Source organism: Geotrypetes seraphini, chromosome 6 (assembly GCF_902459505.1).
Source record: "Geotrypetes seraphini chromosome 6, aGeoSer1.1, whole genome shotgun sequence".
NCBI lineage: Eukaryota > Metazoa > Chordata > Amphibia > Gymnophiona > Dermophiidae > Geotrypetes > Geotrypetes seraphini.
The window spans coordinates 217,225,612-217,243,248 of record NC_047089.1 but is presented as its reverse complement, the minus strand read 5'-3'; the positions used below and the strand labels follow the sequence as shown (position 1 = coordinate 217,243,248).

Here is a 17,637-nt window from a genome sequence, read left to right as displayed (position 1 = left end):
TTTTTGGTCAATTTTTTTGCCCAAAAATCTCGGTTTATATTCAAGTATATACGGGGTTTGAAGAGTATGAGCAACACTGCTGGGCTGTGACTCAGAGGGAAGGCACATGACTGGCTTTCAAAAGACTTGTACAAAAAGAACCCTGTATCTACGCTCTTTCCTTTCTTTGACCTTCAGAATTTTAGGAACAAGGTGCTAAACTGGGCACCCAGTGGTCAGTCTCTAGAGTTTTTCCAGTCCTGCCCCTTAGAAACAAAGATTACACTAAGTAGTATTCTAGGTCTGTACCCCATTCCATCAAAATGTTGAAATGCAACTCTTACCTTAACTTGATCTAAAATGACCAGTGGCCCGTTAACTCCAGACACTGTCTTGTAGGCTGAAAACAAAAACACCAATGAGATATCTACGTTACTCTGTGCATGAATCAATACACAACCAGGTGTCAGGTTCTGTGAGCATCAGAGGCTTTAGCAAATGGCTTTTAGCATCACTGAGCAACATTTTGATACCAGTGTCTTAAAATCTGGTACCACAGAATATCACATTCAGAGCCTCTAAACCAGCAAATTGTAAGCTGTGTTCAGCTGAGATGCTTTCATTTACACATAGATGTCAGTAAAGAGCTGAAATTTCTCACTTGACTACTGGCTGGCATCCTGATCACAAAAGAATCATGCAGGTGCTAGACATAGGATGATTCTGTGAGGATATTAGATCAGGCAGACTGAGCAGAGAAATTGCAGTCTTAGCTCAATCAGAAATTGTTAAAAAGAAAAATGCTTTCTATTGGACTAATTTAATACTTTGACTAGTTTTCAAAGGCCAGAACCTTCCTCAGGTCTGGTATGAAAATATAATATACTGTATAACAAAGAAAAGTATTCCAATGACGGTCTCACAGAAAAATCTGCTTCTACTCTATGTTGTCTATTAAGATGTTTTAATGTGTATTGTGTTGATATCAGAAGTAGCATACTGCTATATATACTGTTATTTTGAATATTTTTATTGCAGCAGTTGTCTTCTACCTGTGTCCAGCTTAATCTTACTGCCTTAGGTAAACTTCTTTATAAAGGTGGTAAATAAATCCTAATTAATAAATAAGTGAAAACTTGTGGTGCAGGGAACAGAGCGAGATGGATAAATGATCAGAAGGTGAGAAACCAGCAAACATTAATGGTTTATGTTAGTGTCAAAATATTTCATCATAACTTCAAAGGCCAAACTTTCCCGGATTATTTTAAAAGTGCTCAGATCCTAAAGGTTGCTCATCCATAGAGATGTCACCTTGGCTTGCTTTGAGATGTTTGGTGTAGTGTCTGTGTGAGCTGATTCTTGTCTCACCCTTCTTCACATTTTCTACACTGAATGATTATATGCTACATTTGAAGAAAAGCATTTATGTTGAATGTTTTTCCAATGTGGATCCTGTCATGTGTGCTTAGCTCGGTCCGCCATGAGAGAAACTTCTCTTAGATTTATATTTAATTTCAATCAGCAGCAAGAAACTGGACAGTATTTATTGAACCTTGAGCCACTGTATTGGAAAAAAAGGGGAAACAAAAAAAACCCTGTCAGTGCAAATAAAGAGGTGGAAAAGCTCAAGGCAAAATAGCTTAAATTCCGATACTAAAGGGGGTAGTTTTCAAGCTATATTAAGATACTGCGTTTTGCCTCTTAACGTTTACTGCAATGCTTTAACACAGCATCAGTTAGGTCACACTGCATTACACAGTAGCGAGATGCAAAACATGAACATACATATAAAGCAGCTCATTGCTATGTAAATACTATAACCCCAGATTATTTTACAGTCCAGTATTATTGGGCTGCCAAGCTGAGCCACATGTTAAAGAGGCTGGCACCTTGAAATAGTGGTGGCCAAAGCACCCCCAAGGCAAAATCCCCTCTTAATCTCCCTATCTATCCCAACCCAAATGATGCTTCTAGATGCCTCACCCAGAAGTTTTCCCTCCCCTAACCAAAGAACCCTCCCCCACTCACCCCTGCCTTTGCTGGCGACTTTATCCAAGATGTCACAAGTGACCCCTAGTGGTATTGGCATGTGGGATCTCTTCATGGAGGTAGTTAGGGGGTGGGCCATTAGTGTGGGCAGACTAGATGGGCCGTGGCCCTTTTCTGCCATCATGTTCTATGTTTCTGTGTAACATGACCCCTAGTATAGTAACATGAGACTACACTAGGGGTCATGGCGCCATTTCAGACAAAGGTATGACAGTGATCCTGACAGACAAAAGAAATTTCACTAAGATAGGCTCGGGGGGGAGGGGGGGAGAGACTTTGGCAGGGAGAGGTTTTTATTTTTTGTTCAGAGGGCCTTGATTTAGGGGGCCACAAGGGGTCCTTCACCTTGGGGGTGAGTGCTCTGGCCATCATTATTATAAAAGTGCTGGCGCCTTTTAACACACAGCCCTGAAGTATCAGACTGCAGCTCGAAGGCCTGATTACACCTGGTTGATGCAATAACGTTTCTTGCAAGGTGGCTAACAAGCAATGTTATTTATTTACCACAGGAGTCACAACCCGTAATACTGAGATTCTTCAGACTGGTGTCTCCTTTGGTAAATAAAGGTGCAGAAAAAAAGAACATCTTTTCAAGCCCCTTGATAAACTTCCCTCCGAATGTTTAAACTGGTTCATAAGAAAACCGGAGACAGGTGTACATCTCACAAAATAAAGACATCCTGCTTTCTGACAGACAGCCACTTTGTTAGAAAAACAAATGAAGATTTCCAACAACAAAATGGAACAATCTTATGAGTGTCAGAGGGACCCTTCAGAGAATCAACTTTACTGCTTAAGTGGGGGGAAGGGCAGCAATACTGATAAGTGCATGAAATTTGTGTGCACACTTTGGCTTGTGTACTCCGGAGGCAGTTTTCAAAAAGAAACCACCATCTGTACTGCTTCTATTTGAAGTTTAGCAGCCAAAAAGCATGCATGCTAAAAATGCCAGTTTATTCTCTACCTGCTATATTTGTGGGGATAAAGAAGCATACATATTATGAATACAGAATGGGGCTCATTTTCAAAGCACTTAAGACACCCAAAATACTATAAAAACCTATGGTACTTTGTGTGTCTAAGTGTTTTGAAAATGAGCCCCAATGTATGTAAGTGCACAGTTTATTACCCCAACCTAAACACATTCAAGAAGTGGAAAAAGGATAAAACCGAGGAAAACTGGAAAGAGCACAGGAAACATCAAAAAGAATGTCACCGTGTGGTCAGAACAGCAAAAAAGAGTACGAAGAGAGACTTGCCAAGGAGGCACGGAATTTTAAACCATTCTTTCGATATGTGAAAGGAAAACAACCGGTAAGGGAGAAGTGGGACCCCTGGATGAGGGAGACAGGAAAGGAGTAGAAAAGGAAGTGGCAGACAGATTAAACACGGTCTTCTCGTCAGTCTTCACAAAAGAGGACAAATCCAACGTGCCGAAACCGGAAAAAAACCTTCAAGGGTGATCAAGAGGAAAAATTATTATCAATAGAGGTGAGCCTCGAAGACGTACTCAAACAGATAGATAGATTAAAAACTGACAAATTGCCGGGACCAGATGGAATCCACCCGAGAATACTGAAGGAGCTACTACAGAAGATTTGCAACCTATCTTTGAAAACAGGGGTAATCCCGGAGGACTGGAGGATAGCGAATGTTACACCTATCTTCAAAAAAGGATCCACAGGCGACCTGGGGAACTACAAACCAGTGAGCTTAACCTCAGTTCCGGGGAAGATGGTCGAATCATTAATCAAGGAAAGCATCAATGAGCATATAGAAAGAAATAGTCTGATGAGAACCAGCCAGCATGGTTTCTGTAAAGGAAGATCTTGCCAAACGAACCTACTGCACTTCTTCGAGGGGATAAACGAACAATTGGACAAAGGCGACCCCATAGACATCTTATATCTGGACTTCCAAAAAGCCTTCGACAAGTTACCCCATGAGCGCCTGCTAAGGAAACTGTGGAACCACGGAGTGGAAGGGGACGTGCACAGATGGATCTGTAATTGGCTGGCAGACTGGAAGCAGAGGGTAGGAGTAAAGGGACACTACTCTGACTGGGAAGCAGTCATGAGCAGTGTCCCGCAGGGGTCAGTGCTGGGACCACTGCTGTTCAATATATTCATTAATGACCTGGAAGTAGGGACGAAGTGCGAAGTTATAAAATTTGCGGACGACACAAAACTCTCCAGTAGGGTTAGAACTGTTGAGGAATGTGAAAAACTACAAAGGGACTTGAACAAACAGCGAATGGGCTAATAAATGGCAAATGGGCTTCAATGTAGAGAAATGCAAAGTCTTGCACATGGGGAAAGGAAACCCGATGTACAACTACACGATGGGGGGGATGGTATTGGGGAATAGCAACCTAGAAAGGGACTTAATGGTTTTGGTGGACCAAACAATAAAGCTGGGGATACAATACGCAGCGGCCTCAAAGAAGGCGAACAGAATGTTGGGCATTATCAAAAAAGGAATCACTACCAGAACCAAAGAAGTTATCCTGCCTCTATATCGGGCGATAGTGCGCCCGCATCTGGAATACTGTATTCAACATTCGAGAGGGTCCAGAGAAGAGCAACAAAAATGATAAAGGGCATGGAAAACCTTTCATATGCTGAGAGGCTGGAGAAACTGGGGCTCTTTTCCCTGGAAAAACGGAGACTTAGAGGGGACATGATAGAAACTTATAAGATCATAAAGGGTATAGAGAAGGTAGAGAGGGACAGATTCTTTAGACTGGCGGGGGAAACAAAAACGAGAGGGCACTCAAGAAAATTGAAGGGAGACAGATTCAGAACAAATGCTAGGAAGTTCTTCTTCACTCAGAGGGTGGTGGATATCTGGAATGCGCTTCCAGAGGAGGGGGTAGAGCAGAGGACGATTTTGGATTTCAAAAAGGGGTTGGAAAAGTTCCTGAAGGAAAAGGGGATTGAAGGGTATAGTTAGAGGGGTACTATACAGGACAAAATGTCTTAAGTACAGGATCACTTATAGGTCACGGACCTGGGAGGGCCGCCGCAGGAGCGGACTGCTGGGCACGATGGACCTATGGTCTGACTCGGCAGATGCTTATGTTCTTATATACCCAAGACCACCACTTTTTAATCCAGCTGGGAGAGCACATGCCCCAGAATCCCACACAAACTAAGCCAGGCAGAAGAGAGCAATTTTCAGACAAGCCTATTTAAACCAGGTAAATTACCTTCTAAATAACCAATCCGAATAGAAATATAGAAAAAAAGAGGGGCTTGTTGAAAGGGCTTTTCCCTTTCTTACAATTCTACTTGAATGCTTCCCCTCTTGCATCTTGTGTTTTGAACTCTGTCTCATCTCATCTGTCATCAGAAAGCTAAGAAGTGTTTTACACATGCTGCCTAGTTTTCTAAGCATCACCAGAGGAAAAACATGAGCATAAGTAGCATTACTCATATGTCACACGCTGGAAATTATAGCTAAAAACATGCACCTGAGCAAGAATTTAACCATAGTTACATCTTCAAATACTTATACAAATGTTACAAAAAAATACCAAAAAAAAAAATTTGATTCCAGTGCAAGAGAGGCAAGAAATTCTCCCAAACCTCTTGCAGAAAAAAAAAAGAACATAAGAATTGCCATACTGGTACAGATCAAAGGTCCATCAAGCTCAGCATCCTGTTTTCAACAACCCAGCAACCTAAATATATCCCAAGTAGTAAAACAGATTTATGCTGCTTATCCTAGGAATACGTGGATTTCCACAAGCCATCTCAATAAGGACCTACGGACTTCTCTTTTAGGAAATAAGCCAAACCTTTTTTTAAACCCTGTTAAGCTAACTGATTTCACTACATCCTCAAGCAACAAATTCCAGAGTTTAATTACACATTGTATGAAGAAATATTTTCTCCGGTCTGTTTTAAGTCTACTACTTAGTAGCTTCATTGCATGTTCCCTAGTCCTAGTATTTTTGGAAAGAATATACAAGCGTTCACATCTACCCTTTCCATTCCACTCAATATTTTATAGACCTCTATCATATCACCCCTGAGCCATCTCTTCCCCAAGCCGCTAGCCGCTTTAGCTTTTCTTCATAGGAAGTCGTCCCATTCCTTTTACCATTTTTGTCGCCCTTCTCTGTACCTTTTCTAATTCCGCTACATCTTTTTTGAGATAAGGCAACCAGAAATGCACACAGTATTCAAGGTATAACAGAGCGATACAAGAGCATTATAATATTTTCATCTTTGTTTTACTGTACATTGTTTTTCTGATCATTTCTAACATTTTATTTGCTTTCTTACCTGCAACCACACATCGAACTGAGGGTTTCAAGGTATCCTCAATGACGACACCTAGATCTTTTTCCTGGGCAGTGACTCCTAACGTGGAATCCTGCATCACACAGCTATGGTCTGAATTCCTCTTTTCCACATGCATCAATTTGCACTTGCTCACATTAACCCCCTCCCCCCTTTTCACAAAATCACAATAGCGGTTTTTAGTGCAGGCTGGCGCACTGACTGCTCCTAACACTCAGAAATCCTATGAGCGTCGGGAGCAGTGCAAAGCATTCAGCGCGCCAGCCTGCGCTAAAAACCACTATGGCGGTTTTATAAAAAAGGGGGGTAAATGTGCAATTTAACAACTTTGTGTCAAAAGCAAATTTGATTATCTCACTACTTATTTCCATTTCTAGACTATTGATAAATATGTTGAAAAGTAGTGGTCCTAGTACAGACCCCAAACGATACAAGATCCTCACTCAACAGGATTGAAAATCCAAATAGGTAGAAATCAACGATAATTATTGAACAAAGATGACAAACCAACTTGTGTCATTCTTCATGTTTCTTTATTCAAATATTCTTGCTCCAATGCTATAATGCCCGACGGGACCCGTTTCGCCAACAATGACTTTTTCAAGGGTTCCAGCAGGGAGCCAGTGTTGGCGAAACAGGTCCCGTCGGGCATTATAGCATTGGAGCAAGAATATTTGAATAAAGAAACATGAAGAATGACACAAGTTGGTTTGTCATCAATCCTGTTGAGTGAGGATCTTGTATCGTTTGGAGTTGTCCTACTTACCTCACTTTCTATCTTCAAGGACCTTTTGTCCTAGTACAGACCCCTGGGGAACTCCACTATTTATCCTTCTCCATTGAGAATATTGACCATTTAAACCTACTCTCTATTTTCTGTCTTTCAAACAATTCTTTAATCCATAATAGGACTTTACCTCCTATCTCATAACTCTCTAATTTCCTCAGAAGTCTTTCATGAGGTACTTTATCAAATGCCTTTCAAAAATCCAAATATACAATATCAACCGGCTCATCTTTATCCACATGTTCATTTACCCTTCAAAGAAATGCAGTAGATTGGTGAAGCAAGATTTCCCTTGGCTAAATCCATGTTGGTTTTATTTCATTACATCCATGCTTATGTATATGTTCTGTCATTTTGTTCTTTATAATAGTCTCTACCATTTTGCCCGATACCAATGCCAGACTCACTGGTCTATAATTTCCCACATCAACTCTGGAACCCTTAAAAAAAAAAACCAAAACGGTGTAATGTTGGCTTCCGGTACTATGCTGATTTTAGACAAAAATTACTAATAGCTCTGCAAGTTCATTTTTCAATTATGTCAGCACTCTGGGATGTATACTATCCGGTCCAGATAATTTGCTACTGTTCAGTTTGTTAAATTGACCCATTACATCTTCTAGATTTGTTTGAGTTTTTCATCAGAATTGAATACCATTTCTGGCACTGGTAACTCCCCCACATCTTTCTCAGTGAAGACCGAAGCAAAGAATTCATTTAATCTTTCTGCTATGGCCTTGTCTTCCCTGAGAGCCCCTTTTATCCCTCAGTCATCTAGTGGTCCAACCCATTCTCTTCCTGGCTTCTTGCTTTTAATATACCTAAAAAAGGTTTTTACTGTTTTTGCTTCCAATGCAATCTTCTTTTCTAGGTCTCCCTTTGCCTTTTTTATTAGTGCCTTGCATTTGACTTGCCATTTCTTGTGCTGTTTACAATTTAGTCAGATCCTTCTTCCACTTTCTGACTAATTCTCTTTTATTTCCAATAGCTTCCTTCACCTCGCTTGTTAATCATACCAGTTGCTGTTTAGTTTTCCTTCCTCCTTTTTAAATACATACAATACATCTAGTCTGGGCTTCCAGGATAGTATTTTTGAATAACATCCAAGCCTGATGTAAATTTTTGACCTTTGCAGCTGCTCTTCTAAGTTTCTTTTCTATCATTCTTCTCATATTAGTATAGTCTCCTTTTTTTAAAGTTAAATGTTGTTGTAATGGATTTCCTGTGTGAACTTATTCCAGAGATTAAATCCAATCTGATCATGTTATGATCAGTGTTATCAAGTGGCCCCAACACCATTACCTCCCGTACCAATTCACTCCACTAAGAACTAGATCTAGAATTGCTTCACCTCTTGTCGGTTCCAAGGAATCTTATCTCTCTAGCATGCTCTGATGTTACATTTACCCAGTCAATATCGCGGTAGCTGAATCATCCATTATTATTATTATGTTATCCATTTTGTTAGCCTCCCTAATTTCTGATAACATTTCAGCTCATCCTGGTCAGGTGGACAGCAGTACACTCACTATCTTTTTTTCCCTTTACAATGGTATGTTTCTGCTCTTGTAGAATTTTCAGTCTATTCGATTCAAGACCCTCCTTAACATTTAACACTATCCCTCCACCAAATCTATCTACCCTATCATGGCGAGATAGTTTGTATCCCGGTATGACAGTGTCCCTGAAAGTCAGTTAAAACAAAAGAAGCAGAGAACGGCTTATATCAATCTTAGTTTACTGTATGCAGGTGATGTTTACACTGTACTCTGAAAACCTTGGTTCTGGTATATTATGTCAGCACTAAAGTATTTATGGTGTCAACAAAACCTGTAACAGTTTGCTCAGAGGCAAATGTAGCTTTATTTTACAGTATATCTAAAAGAAAGGTGGCATTTCAACAGGATGCCTTGAAATTAGATGTTGTGTGTGGGCTTCAATCACACATGCAGGCTGGATAACAGTCATGAACAGGGGAACTTAAAAGTGCAAAAACAGCAAGGTGAAGAGAACGGAAACACAAGTGAGTTTAAATAATAAGACCTGTTAAGTACAAAGCTGGAAAGCAGACTGCATCATATCAAGAAACATTTGTTTCCAAAAATGAAAGTTATTTCCTTCTGTCCACAGAAGCAGTCATACCAGAACAGAACATTTGTATACCGCAAAACCATGTGGATCCTTGCGATTTATAATTAGTAAAGAGCTCTGCTCTTGGAGGAAAAGATGCTGCATCTTAAAGATGCCTAACTTCCACATCATCCTAAATCAGGGGTGTCCAACCTGCGGCCCGTGAAGTATTTTGTGCGGCCCCGGTCAAGGGCGATGCAGTGTTTTCCTCTGCTGCCCCCGGGTGTTTACCGTCTTGCCGGCTCCCTCCTCTGTCGTGCTGCAGCGTTTGCGCGGCCCCGGAAAAACTTTTTTCGGCCAATGCGGCCCAGGGAAGCCAAAAGGTTGGACACCCCTGTCCTAAATATCACTCTTGTGTATACTGGGAACCATGAACATAGTTGGCTTTCTTACATTCCCTGCAAAGAAATAAAAGAAAGGATTTAAAAAAAAAAAAATCTTATCTTTGAATCAACTGGCTGCAACCCATCAGTGCAGGCTGTTATCAACACCAGTGTGATTGTTACACATGTAAAATATTATGAGTTTACACGGCAGGAAGAAAAAACCATTTGTTGTGAAAACATTGAACAGAACCAAGATTAAGCCATTTCCACTCTCAGCATGAACCCTGCATTTGTGTGCCCTGCTGTTGATTAAAACTGAACATTTCCCCTTTTAGCAAATGCGGTAGGACCATATTGCACAAACCTGCCATCACTGAAGTTCCAGTAAAAAGATAAGTCCTGCCTTACTGGAACAATGGCTTACACATCCACCCTCACCACCGAAAGACAATGATTTTTAATCCAAGGAAAGAGAGAAACTTAGAAACAGTTTCAAAATTTCTTTTTTTTTTTTTTGTCCATTTCTGAAACTTTTTCATGCTGATCATTTAAAGCAGCAAATCACCTAATGAAAGCGAGTGACCAGACAAAACTTAAACCAGCCTAAGAAGAAGCCTAACACCTGGAAAAGAAACCTAATCTGCAGTAAGCTTCTCTTAGAAAAAGAAGAAATCCATTTTTACATCAGGATTGCTCTGCTGATTGGTGCCAGAAAGAGAATATCTACTTCCATTAATATATCATTGTATGATTATGTTCACAAAGAAATACGATAAAATGTTGCCACCATCTTTAAGCCTTTTACAATGTACAGAGTTTCCAAAATACAAGTGTGTCAAACACTGAGAATGACACCCCCAACTCTATTCACTGTGAAACCCTCAATAAATCAAGCCCAGACAAACTAAGCTCAAAATTTTGCAACCAATGTGATGTAATGAGCACACACTGGCAGTGCAAAAGATCTCCACTAAGGTTCACACAGTTCTTGTAAAATGTAAGTGTAGACTGATATTTTATCAGTGAAGCAGTTATGCTGTAAGCATCTTTTTTATGAAAAGCCTCAGTGCGAGTCGGAGATTGTTTCCATAATGCCTTCACTGAACACTGGTCTGCAGTATAACCCGCATGACAGGAAATTCAGAAAAGATTACACGCACTAGTCAGCTGCTAAGAGGAAAAGCAGTTTCACAAACCCATATTTCTCCTTTTTCTTCAAATTTACAAGTCCCAACTCAGTAAATAATCTAACAGACCAAATACATCAAATCTCACCCTTAAGTTTCAAGTTTATTAGTTTTAATATACCGACCATCAAACAAATATCTGGCCGGTTAACAGTAAAATTTAATAGATAGGAAGACTAAAAAATTAAAGATAAAATAAATTGGTATATTAAATATATAGTGTGAACATAAATAATATTTACAAGACAAACTTGAGAGTGAGGGTAGATGGGAGAGGAGGGGAAAAGTTACATATTTAAGAAGAAAAAAGAGATAGTGGGGTTGGGATAAAACATACAGGGTGGGGTCGCTTTATTAAAGCGGTTGGTTGCTGGAATGAAAAGGAAAGATGATGAGTCTAAGCACTAGGAAATGCGTCACAGAATAAGAAGGTTTTTAGGCCTGTCTTAAATTTATCTAAACGTTGTTCATCGCGAAGTTGTTGTGGTAGGAGGTTCCACAAGGTTGGAGCAGTTACTGCGAAATTTACTTTTCGTGTATAATAAAAATCTTTTATAGAGGGAATAAAAAGAAGTTTTTGATCAGTTGACCTTAGGGTGCGTGGGGAGCATTGGGGTATGAGAAGTTTATCAAGGAAAGAGGGCTGGTGAGAGAGTTTTATTTTAAAGGAAAGTAAAATGATTTTATAGGTAATACGGTGAGAGATGGGGAGCCAATGTGCTTTTTTTAGAAGAGGAGTGACATGGTCGTATTTGCCTATTTTATAAATAAGTTTTATTGCAGAAGAATATTACAAGAAAATAATACTCTGCCGCCCTTTCACAAATACATTGATCAATCTAAAACAGTGAGTGGCACTAGATCTGCTTTACTAACCACAACCCTCCCCCCCACACACACACACACCCTTTTACTAAACTGCGACAGTTTTTAGTGCAGGTCGGTGCGCTGAGTACTCTGCGCTGCTCCCGACACTCATATAACTCCATGAATGTCAGGAGCAACGCAGAGCATGAGTGCTAGCCTGCGCTAAAAACTGCTATTGCCGTTTGGAAAGGGGGGGGGGAGTAGGCTTTCTTCCTACAGAAATCAAATAGGGGAAAAAGCCTTTATGAATCCAACCCATTTAAATGTTTTTTTTTTATTGCCAAGTGTGAATTCTGACACCTGCATGACCACTTTCCCTAGCTAGGGCAGGCAGACAAATTAGGAATTTCCCTATAATTATCAATGCACATATGACTGCCAGAGGTCATACTGTACACTGCAAATCAAGTTTTGCTCAAGAACCTGCAACAAAGCAAGCATGCTGCAGAGCTCTTTCTCTGATCTCCAATTCCAGCTTATTCTCTCTGAAATACTTTTATGTGCTCCTTGGGATCAAACAGATAAAACACTATACACTAAAACAGGGAGAATATAACAATTCCCTATAAAAACACAGCTCAAAAACATGCATTTCTACTCTCTGGCATTTCATCAGTGCAATGAAAGTGTAGATTTTCCTATTAACAACATTCTTACTTTCTAGTAATATAGCTCAGTAGATAAACATTTCTTGAAGCTCACTCCCTTAACTTTATAAATACAGTAGTTCTGGGGGAATTCAACATAAAAATATTTAAAATCCAGCACATTAAATTTGAAAATACTGTGCATGGCTTTTGAAAGTTCTGCATTCTTAATTTATCATATTTTGGGTAGAATTCCTCAATCATAAAGGCCTGGATCCTCCCAATCCTAGTTGTCTTCTTACTCAGGCTAGACAATGCTCCTCCCTACACATCCCCAAGCTCAGCTTGAAACCCTCCTCAAGCTTGATCTCTTTCCGTAGGTTCAACCCTCAGTTTTTTCTCTCTCTTTTCCAGGATTGAAAATCCCCCAACTTACTTTCTCCATTCATTTCCCAGCAAGACCTCAAGTTTTCTCTTCATCTCTTTCCTTCTCAGACACCCTCTTGACACACACATCCCAACAGCTTTCCTTAGCTTACACTCTCTTTCTAAATGCTATCAAACCTCATCTGGCACACAAACACCCATCTCCTTCCTAGTTCTCACATGAACTCCCATCTATTTTTCAACATCCTCTATACCAGCATTCTTCAACCACCGGTCCACAGAAATTTCCTGCCGGTCCACAGGGCCAGCACGTGCATCAGGCCCAAAACAGTGTTCTTCAACCGCCGGTCCACGGTGCGATCGATGCGGAGTTATCTTCGAGTCAGCTCCCTCTTCCTGATTCAGTGCACATAGCCACGGGCAGTGGCTCCTAAGGGCATCCTGCGCCTGAACCAGAAGCCTTCTCTCTGGCGTTGCAACGTCAGAGGGAAGGCTTCCAGATGAGGCACGGGACATGCAAGGTGCAATTAGTACTATTATGGGGGCGGGGTCTGGGGTAGAGATTGGGTAGAGATGGGGGGGTCTGGCCTATGACTTAGCCCCGTGTTCTTCAACTGCCGGTCCATAGAATAATTCTTTTATTTCTGCCAGTCCATAGGTGTAAAAAGGTTGAAAAAACACTGCTCTATATAATCCCTCTAAAGCTCTCTCACACACTCACTATGACTATCTCATGGATAGGGTCCTTGGGGAGGTGAGAGGGAAGGGAAGTATTACATACTGTGACATCACTTCTGTCTGTTCCCTATCCTACTATTATTACTACTATTTTTCTATAGCGCTACCAGACACATGTAGCACTGTACATTAAACTTTATTACCCAAGACCACAAAGGGAAAACTTTCAAGCTCCTTGACATCTGCATAGTAAATGAATTCTTTCTTCCAACTGCCCAAATTTCGGAAACTTTGCAAATCATCTACATTGAACGTCAGAAGGCAGCAGTTGAGATGATCTCTGCTCAAAACAGCTTACAATCTAGTTATGATAGACACAGTGGACAAAACGGTGAATCAATATAAGCTGCTCATGTAGCAAAATACAAAGGGATGAAGGGGTAGAGAGGGTAAAGGACTAAAGAGGGAATGATAAACAAAAAAACAAATATGGTGCTTTACCAGTTGGTAGGGTTAGGACTTAAACACAGCTTTTTCCATCTGCTCCCATCTGTCTTTGTCTGAGTATGTCACGTAGATTTTAATTGTCAAAAGCAACCCCTTTTTTGTCACAAACTGTATTTTTTGAAGTCTGATTGAGCAGTATAAAAATTTTTAATAAACTTGATTTTCAGCCTGGATTTGAATGCTGCCAGAGATGGAGCCTGATGTACCGAATCACCTTGATTTGGCTTTACCTTTAAAAAACCCAAATCAAGCACTATCTCCCCATCCATAATTAATTGTATTGTAAATATATAAAACCCCAACATCAACATAGAGTTACTAAAAACAAGATAAAAAATAAGCAAGATTATTTCTATAGCATATAGATTTACAGTAAGGCATTACAGTTAAGCCACAGACAAAATTTGATGCATTTTGAAGCTGAGAGGTAGTCCCAGAAATACCTCAAAAAAATAGCATTTTAGGTACCTTATTACACAGACAAAGGAATAGTGCTATACAGCTGATTACTTGCTTGTCCCTTTTAAATTATTTTATAGTTGTTGGTTTGGGGTTTTTTTTTAAGTACTTTGCTGGAAAGCAGCATAAACTCTTGATCTTGGGCTTTCTCTCTTCTGTAGTTGGATCTGTGATGGGATCTGTCCTCTTTCCCCCCAAAAGAGGTTGGAGGAGGGGCAGGACTTGGCGTCAGGTGCTTCATCCCACCACCTTATCCATCAGAGGCACTCACTGTATCACCATTATCATTATTTATGTCTCTGCTCACCCTCCTTTTTCACCTCCCCTCTGCTAGGGTGTTAGAACAGTCTGCTACCCTACTGCCCCCTATCACTGCAGCGCAGTGTTAAGCTGTCTCACGTCTTTCTCCCCTATCTCCCCGGGGTTCCACCTCCAACCACCAAGGATGCTGTGACAGTTCCTCAACTGCTCTGGGGTGGTCGAACAAGAACTGCTCCACCATTCCTCCCCCAGGGGTGACGGCGTCTGCGCATCCCCCCTCCCATCTCAACAAGAGCTGTCTACCCCCCTCCTTCCCTCCTAAACGGAGGTGTGCGGCAGGAGAGGTACCCCCGGGGAGGCTGACACAGGGTTTCTTCCCGCTCGCCCGGCATATACTCACTGAGTCGGGGCTGCGAAAGGAAGTCCCTGGTGATGACCTGCGCGTGCTCCCGAGCCGCAGCGCCCTGCGAGGAGAGCTCGCCCACAGCCCCGTTCACCATCCCCCGAATCGCCTTCAGCGCCATCTTCGACTCTTGCTCTCCGGCATATCACGGGGCCCAGAACACCCCTGCGCACGCGTGCTAATATAGAATTGCGTTCCCGCCCCCCCGGCGTTGACCTCATCACGCATAAACCGCAGCTCATACCCCGCCCTCCCCGCAGACGTCATCCTCTTCGGGACGCAGTGCGCAGGGGCCCCTGTTACCTGGAGCTGCCCTTGGTGCTGAAAGGAAGCAACCCTTAATCCGAGGCATGTTGTACAGTCACCTTGAATCTTCCCCGATCGTATCCAGGAAATGTTATTGCAAATGGCTAGTTACATATTCGTTGCCAAAAATAATGTGTAACATCTAGGAACAAAAGCTAAATAAAAAAATGAGCATCAAATATAATTTAAACGTACTGTTCTTTAAGGTTTTTCCTTTTTTCACTTAAATGGTTTAAAACAATTTAACAAACATGTAAGTATAGTGATTCTGATCTACGTAATTATGTATTTTAAAACTTAGATACTTAGTTTTCAGCACATTAGGTTCTTTGATGGACACGGAACGTCAGTCTTTATCTATTCTTTGCAATTAAGGTGAACCTAAGATGAAAAAAAAAAAGTATATAAGTAAGTGGGGAAGAAAACTGAAATTGAGAGGGCCATACATAAAAATTCCTTCTTGGATTCAAGGAAGAGACTTAACCCCCAAACAATTTCAGATTTAGTAATCCAAAATGGTACAATTTGGGTTGAGCACTTCTAGCAGCTCTATAAAGAGATCAAATCTGAAATCTTTACACATGAGTAAAAACACACCCCAGATCTGCTGGAGCTGTAAAGAATTATCAAAGACTACCAAACACATTTAGACATCCCCTACAAGAGTGTTCTTCAATGCAAGGCTCAGGGGCCAAATGAGGCCCCTGAAGATCTCTTTGGTGGCTCTCATTGCCTTTCTATTGTTGTTTTTTTGCTATTCTGCCTCTCTACCCAGGCTCAGGAAAAAAAAAAGGAGAAAGTAGATGAGAATGGAAGAACATATGCTTGAAGGACAAGACATTTCTCAGTAGACAAAATAGAATGCATTTGGAAATGGTCAGAACCTTGAGAATACTCCACAATGAAGACTAAAGGTGGACTGCAGAGATACTGATCAGCAATGTTGTGGGTCCCCAGTGAGAATATATTTAGGGGCTCTCCTTCAACTCAGTAGAATCCAAAAGTGGCTGAGCTTAAAAATTAAGGAAGACCTTTGTCCTCTAACAAACAGTAAATCAAAGAATGCCTCCAAATACTTAAACTCAGAAACCTGTATGGTCTCAGTAAAATGTTAAATGAAATGCTCAGATACAGCCATTTACAATTCCAGGAAGCACTGACAAAACTGGTTTTCTTCTTCTTCTTTTTTTTTTTTTTTTTTTGCATAGCTATCAATGTGGGTTACCATTACGATATGTTCTTTTACTACTAACTTATGCTGTTTTAGCACAGGTACCATTTCATGTAGTGAGACCTAGTTACTACTAACTGGAGTTAACAGTAAAATAGCATGTCTTAATAGTAGCCCAGGTTGATAACTTTTCCCTTTGTTCTTGGATCACTGTCCTATATCAATATGTTAGTTACACTAGTCCATACAAATGGGGGGGGGGGGAGGATATCACTATCCCAAATAATTACAGGGGAATTTGTAGCAATAGTAGCTTTACAAACTCTTCTGTAATGTGCTCAATAAACAAATACTAAAATTCCTAATGAATAAATGTCTACACAGAAGTCAAATTGCTTTCCAAAGCACTCTGAGTAACTACATTTCTACCTTACAGTGAGCAACACATGTAAAAACAAAACTAACATGGAGAATGTTTGCATATTGTATTGACTTTATTCTATATCACATCCTGGTCTCATTCTTAAAATGCTGCAAAATGGAATTGGGAGGAACATCTATGATACCTACAATATAATTAAATTACTGTAGCAGTGGAGAAATAGCCTAATGATTAGCACATGTGACCCAGTCCTTAGAGGGAACATTGCCTGAGACATAACAACAGTACATGCAATAGCAGCACTCAGGTTCTACAAGATCAAGGAAATTCAAAACCCAAAAGTGAGCAGGAAAGGTCATGGCCAGTGCTTTGGGGATCAGGAAGGTGTTGTCATGACTGACTATCTTCCAAGGAGCCAAATAGTTAATGAAAATTACTACTGTAACTTAGTGTGCTTATTAAAGGAGACCTTGAAAGCCAAAAGGAGAGAGAAGCTGCGAAAAAGAGTTCTCTTTTTGGAAGACAATGCATCTGCTCACAAGGCTGGCAAAACAATGGATGTTTTGTCGCAGTTGGGGTTTCAGTGCATAGACCATTCACCCTACTCACCAGATCTTGCTCTGTCTAACTATTTTCTGTTTCCAAACCTTAAAAAGAGTTTGAAACTGTGACAGTTTTTGAGTGATTTGGAGGTGATTGCAGCAGTGGAGCAGTATTTCAGTGACCAGACATCAGAGTATTTTTTGGAAGGGTTAATGAAACTTCAGACATGATGTGCTAAGTGTGCTGAACTTAGGGAATGAATATGTGGAATAACTTGTAAGTTTCATGGCTCCGTGTTATTCCCTTCAAGGTTGGGCTGAG

The 17,637-nt window shown here is 40.7% G+C and overlaps 1 protein-coding gene across 1 annotated transcript in view; it reads right to left on the bottom strand.

The window, feature by feature from the left end:
• ATP6V1B2 (ATPase H+ transporting V1 subunit B2) overlaps nucleotides 1-15,091 on the bottom strand; it is a 55,053-nt gene extending 39,962 nt beyond the window's left edge. Inside the window, exons 1-2 of the mRNA XM_033949042.1 lie at nucleotides 14,912-15,091; nucleotides 324-379 (exon numbers count right to left, since the gene is read on the bottom strand). Of these exons, the coding sequence (XP_033804933.1) occupies nucleotides 324-379; nucleotides 14,912-15,035 (180 nt within the window). The 5' untranslated portion in view covers nucleotides 15,036-15,091. The remainder of the gene's footprint in view (nucleotides 1-323; nucleotides 380-14,911) is intronic.
• Between the last annotated feature and the right edge of the window lie 2,546 nt (nucleotides 15,092-17,637).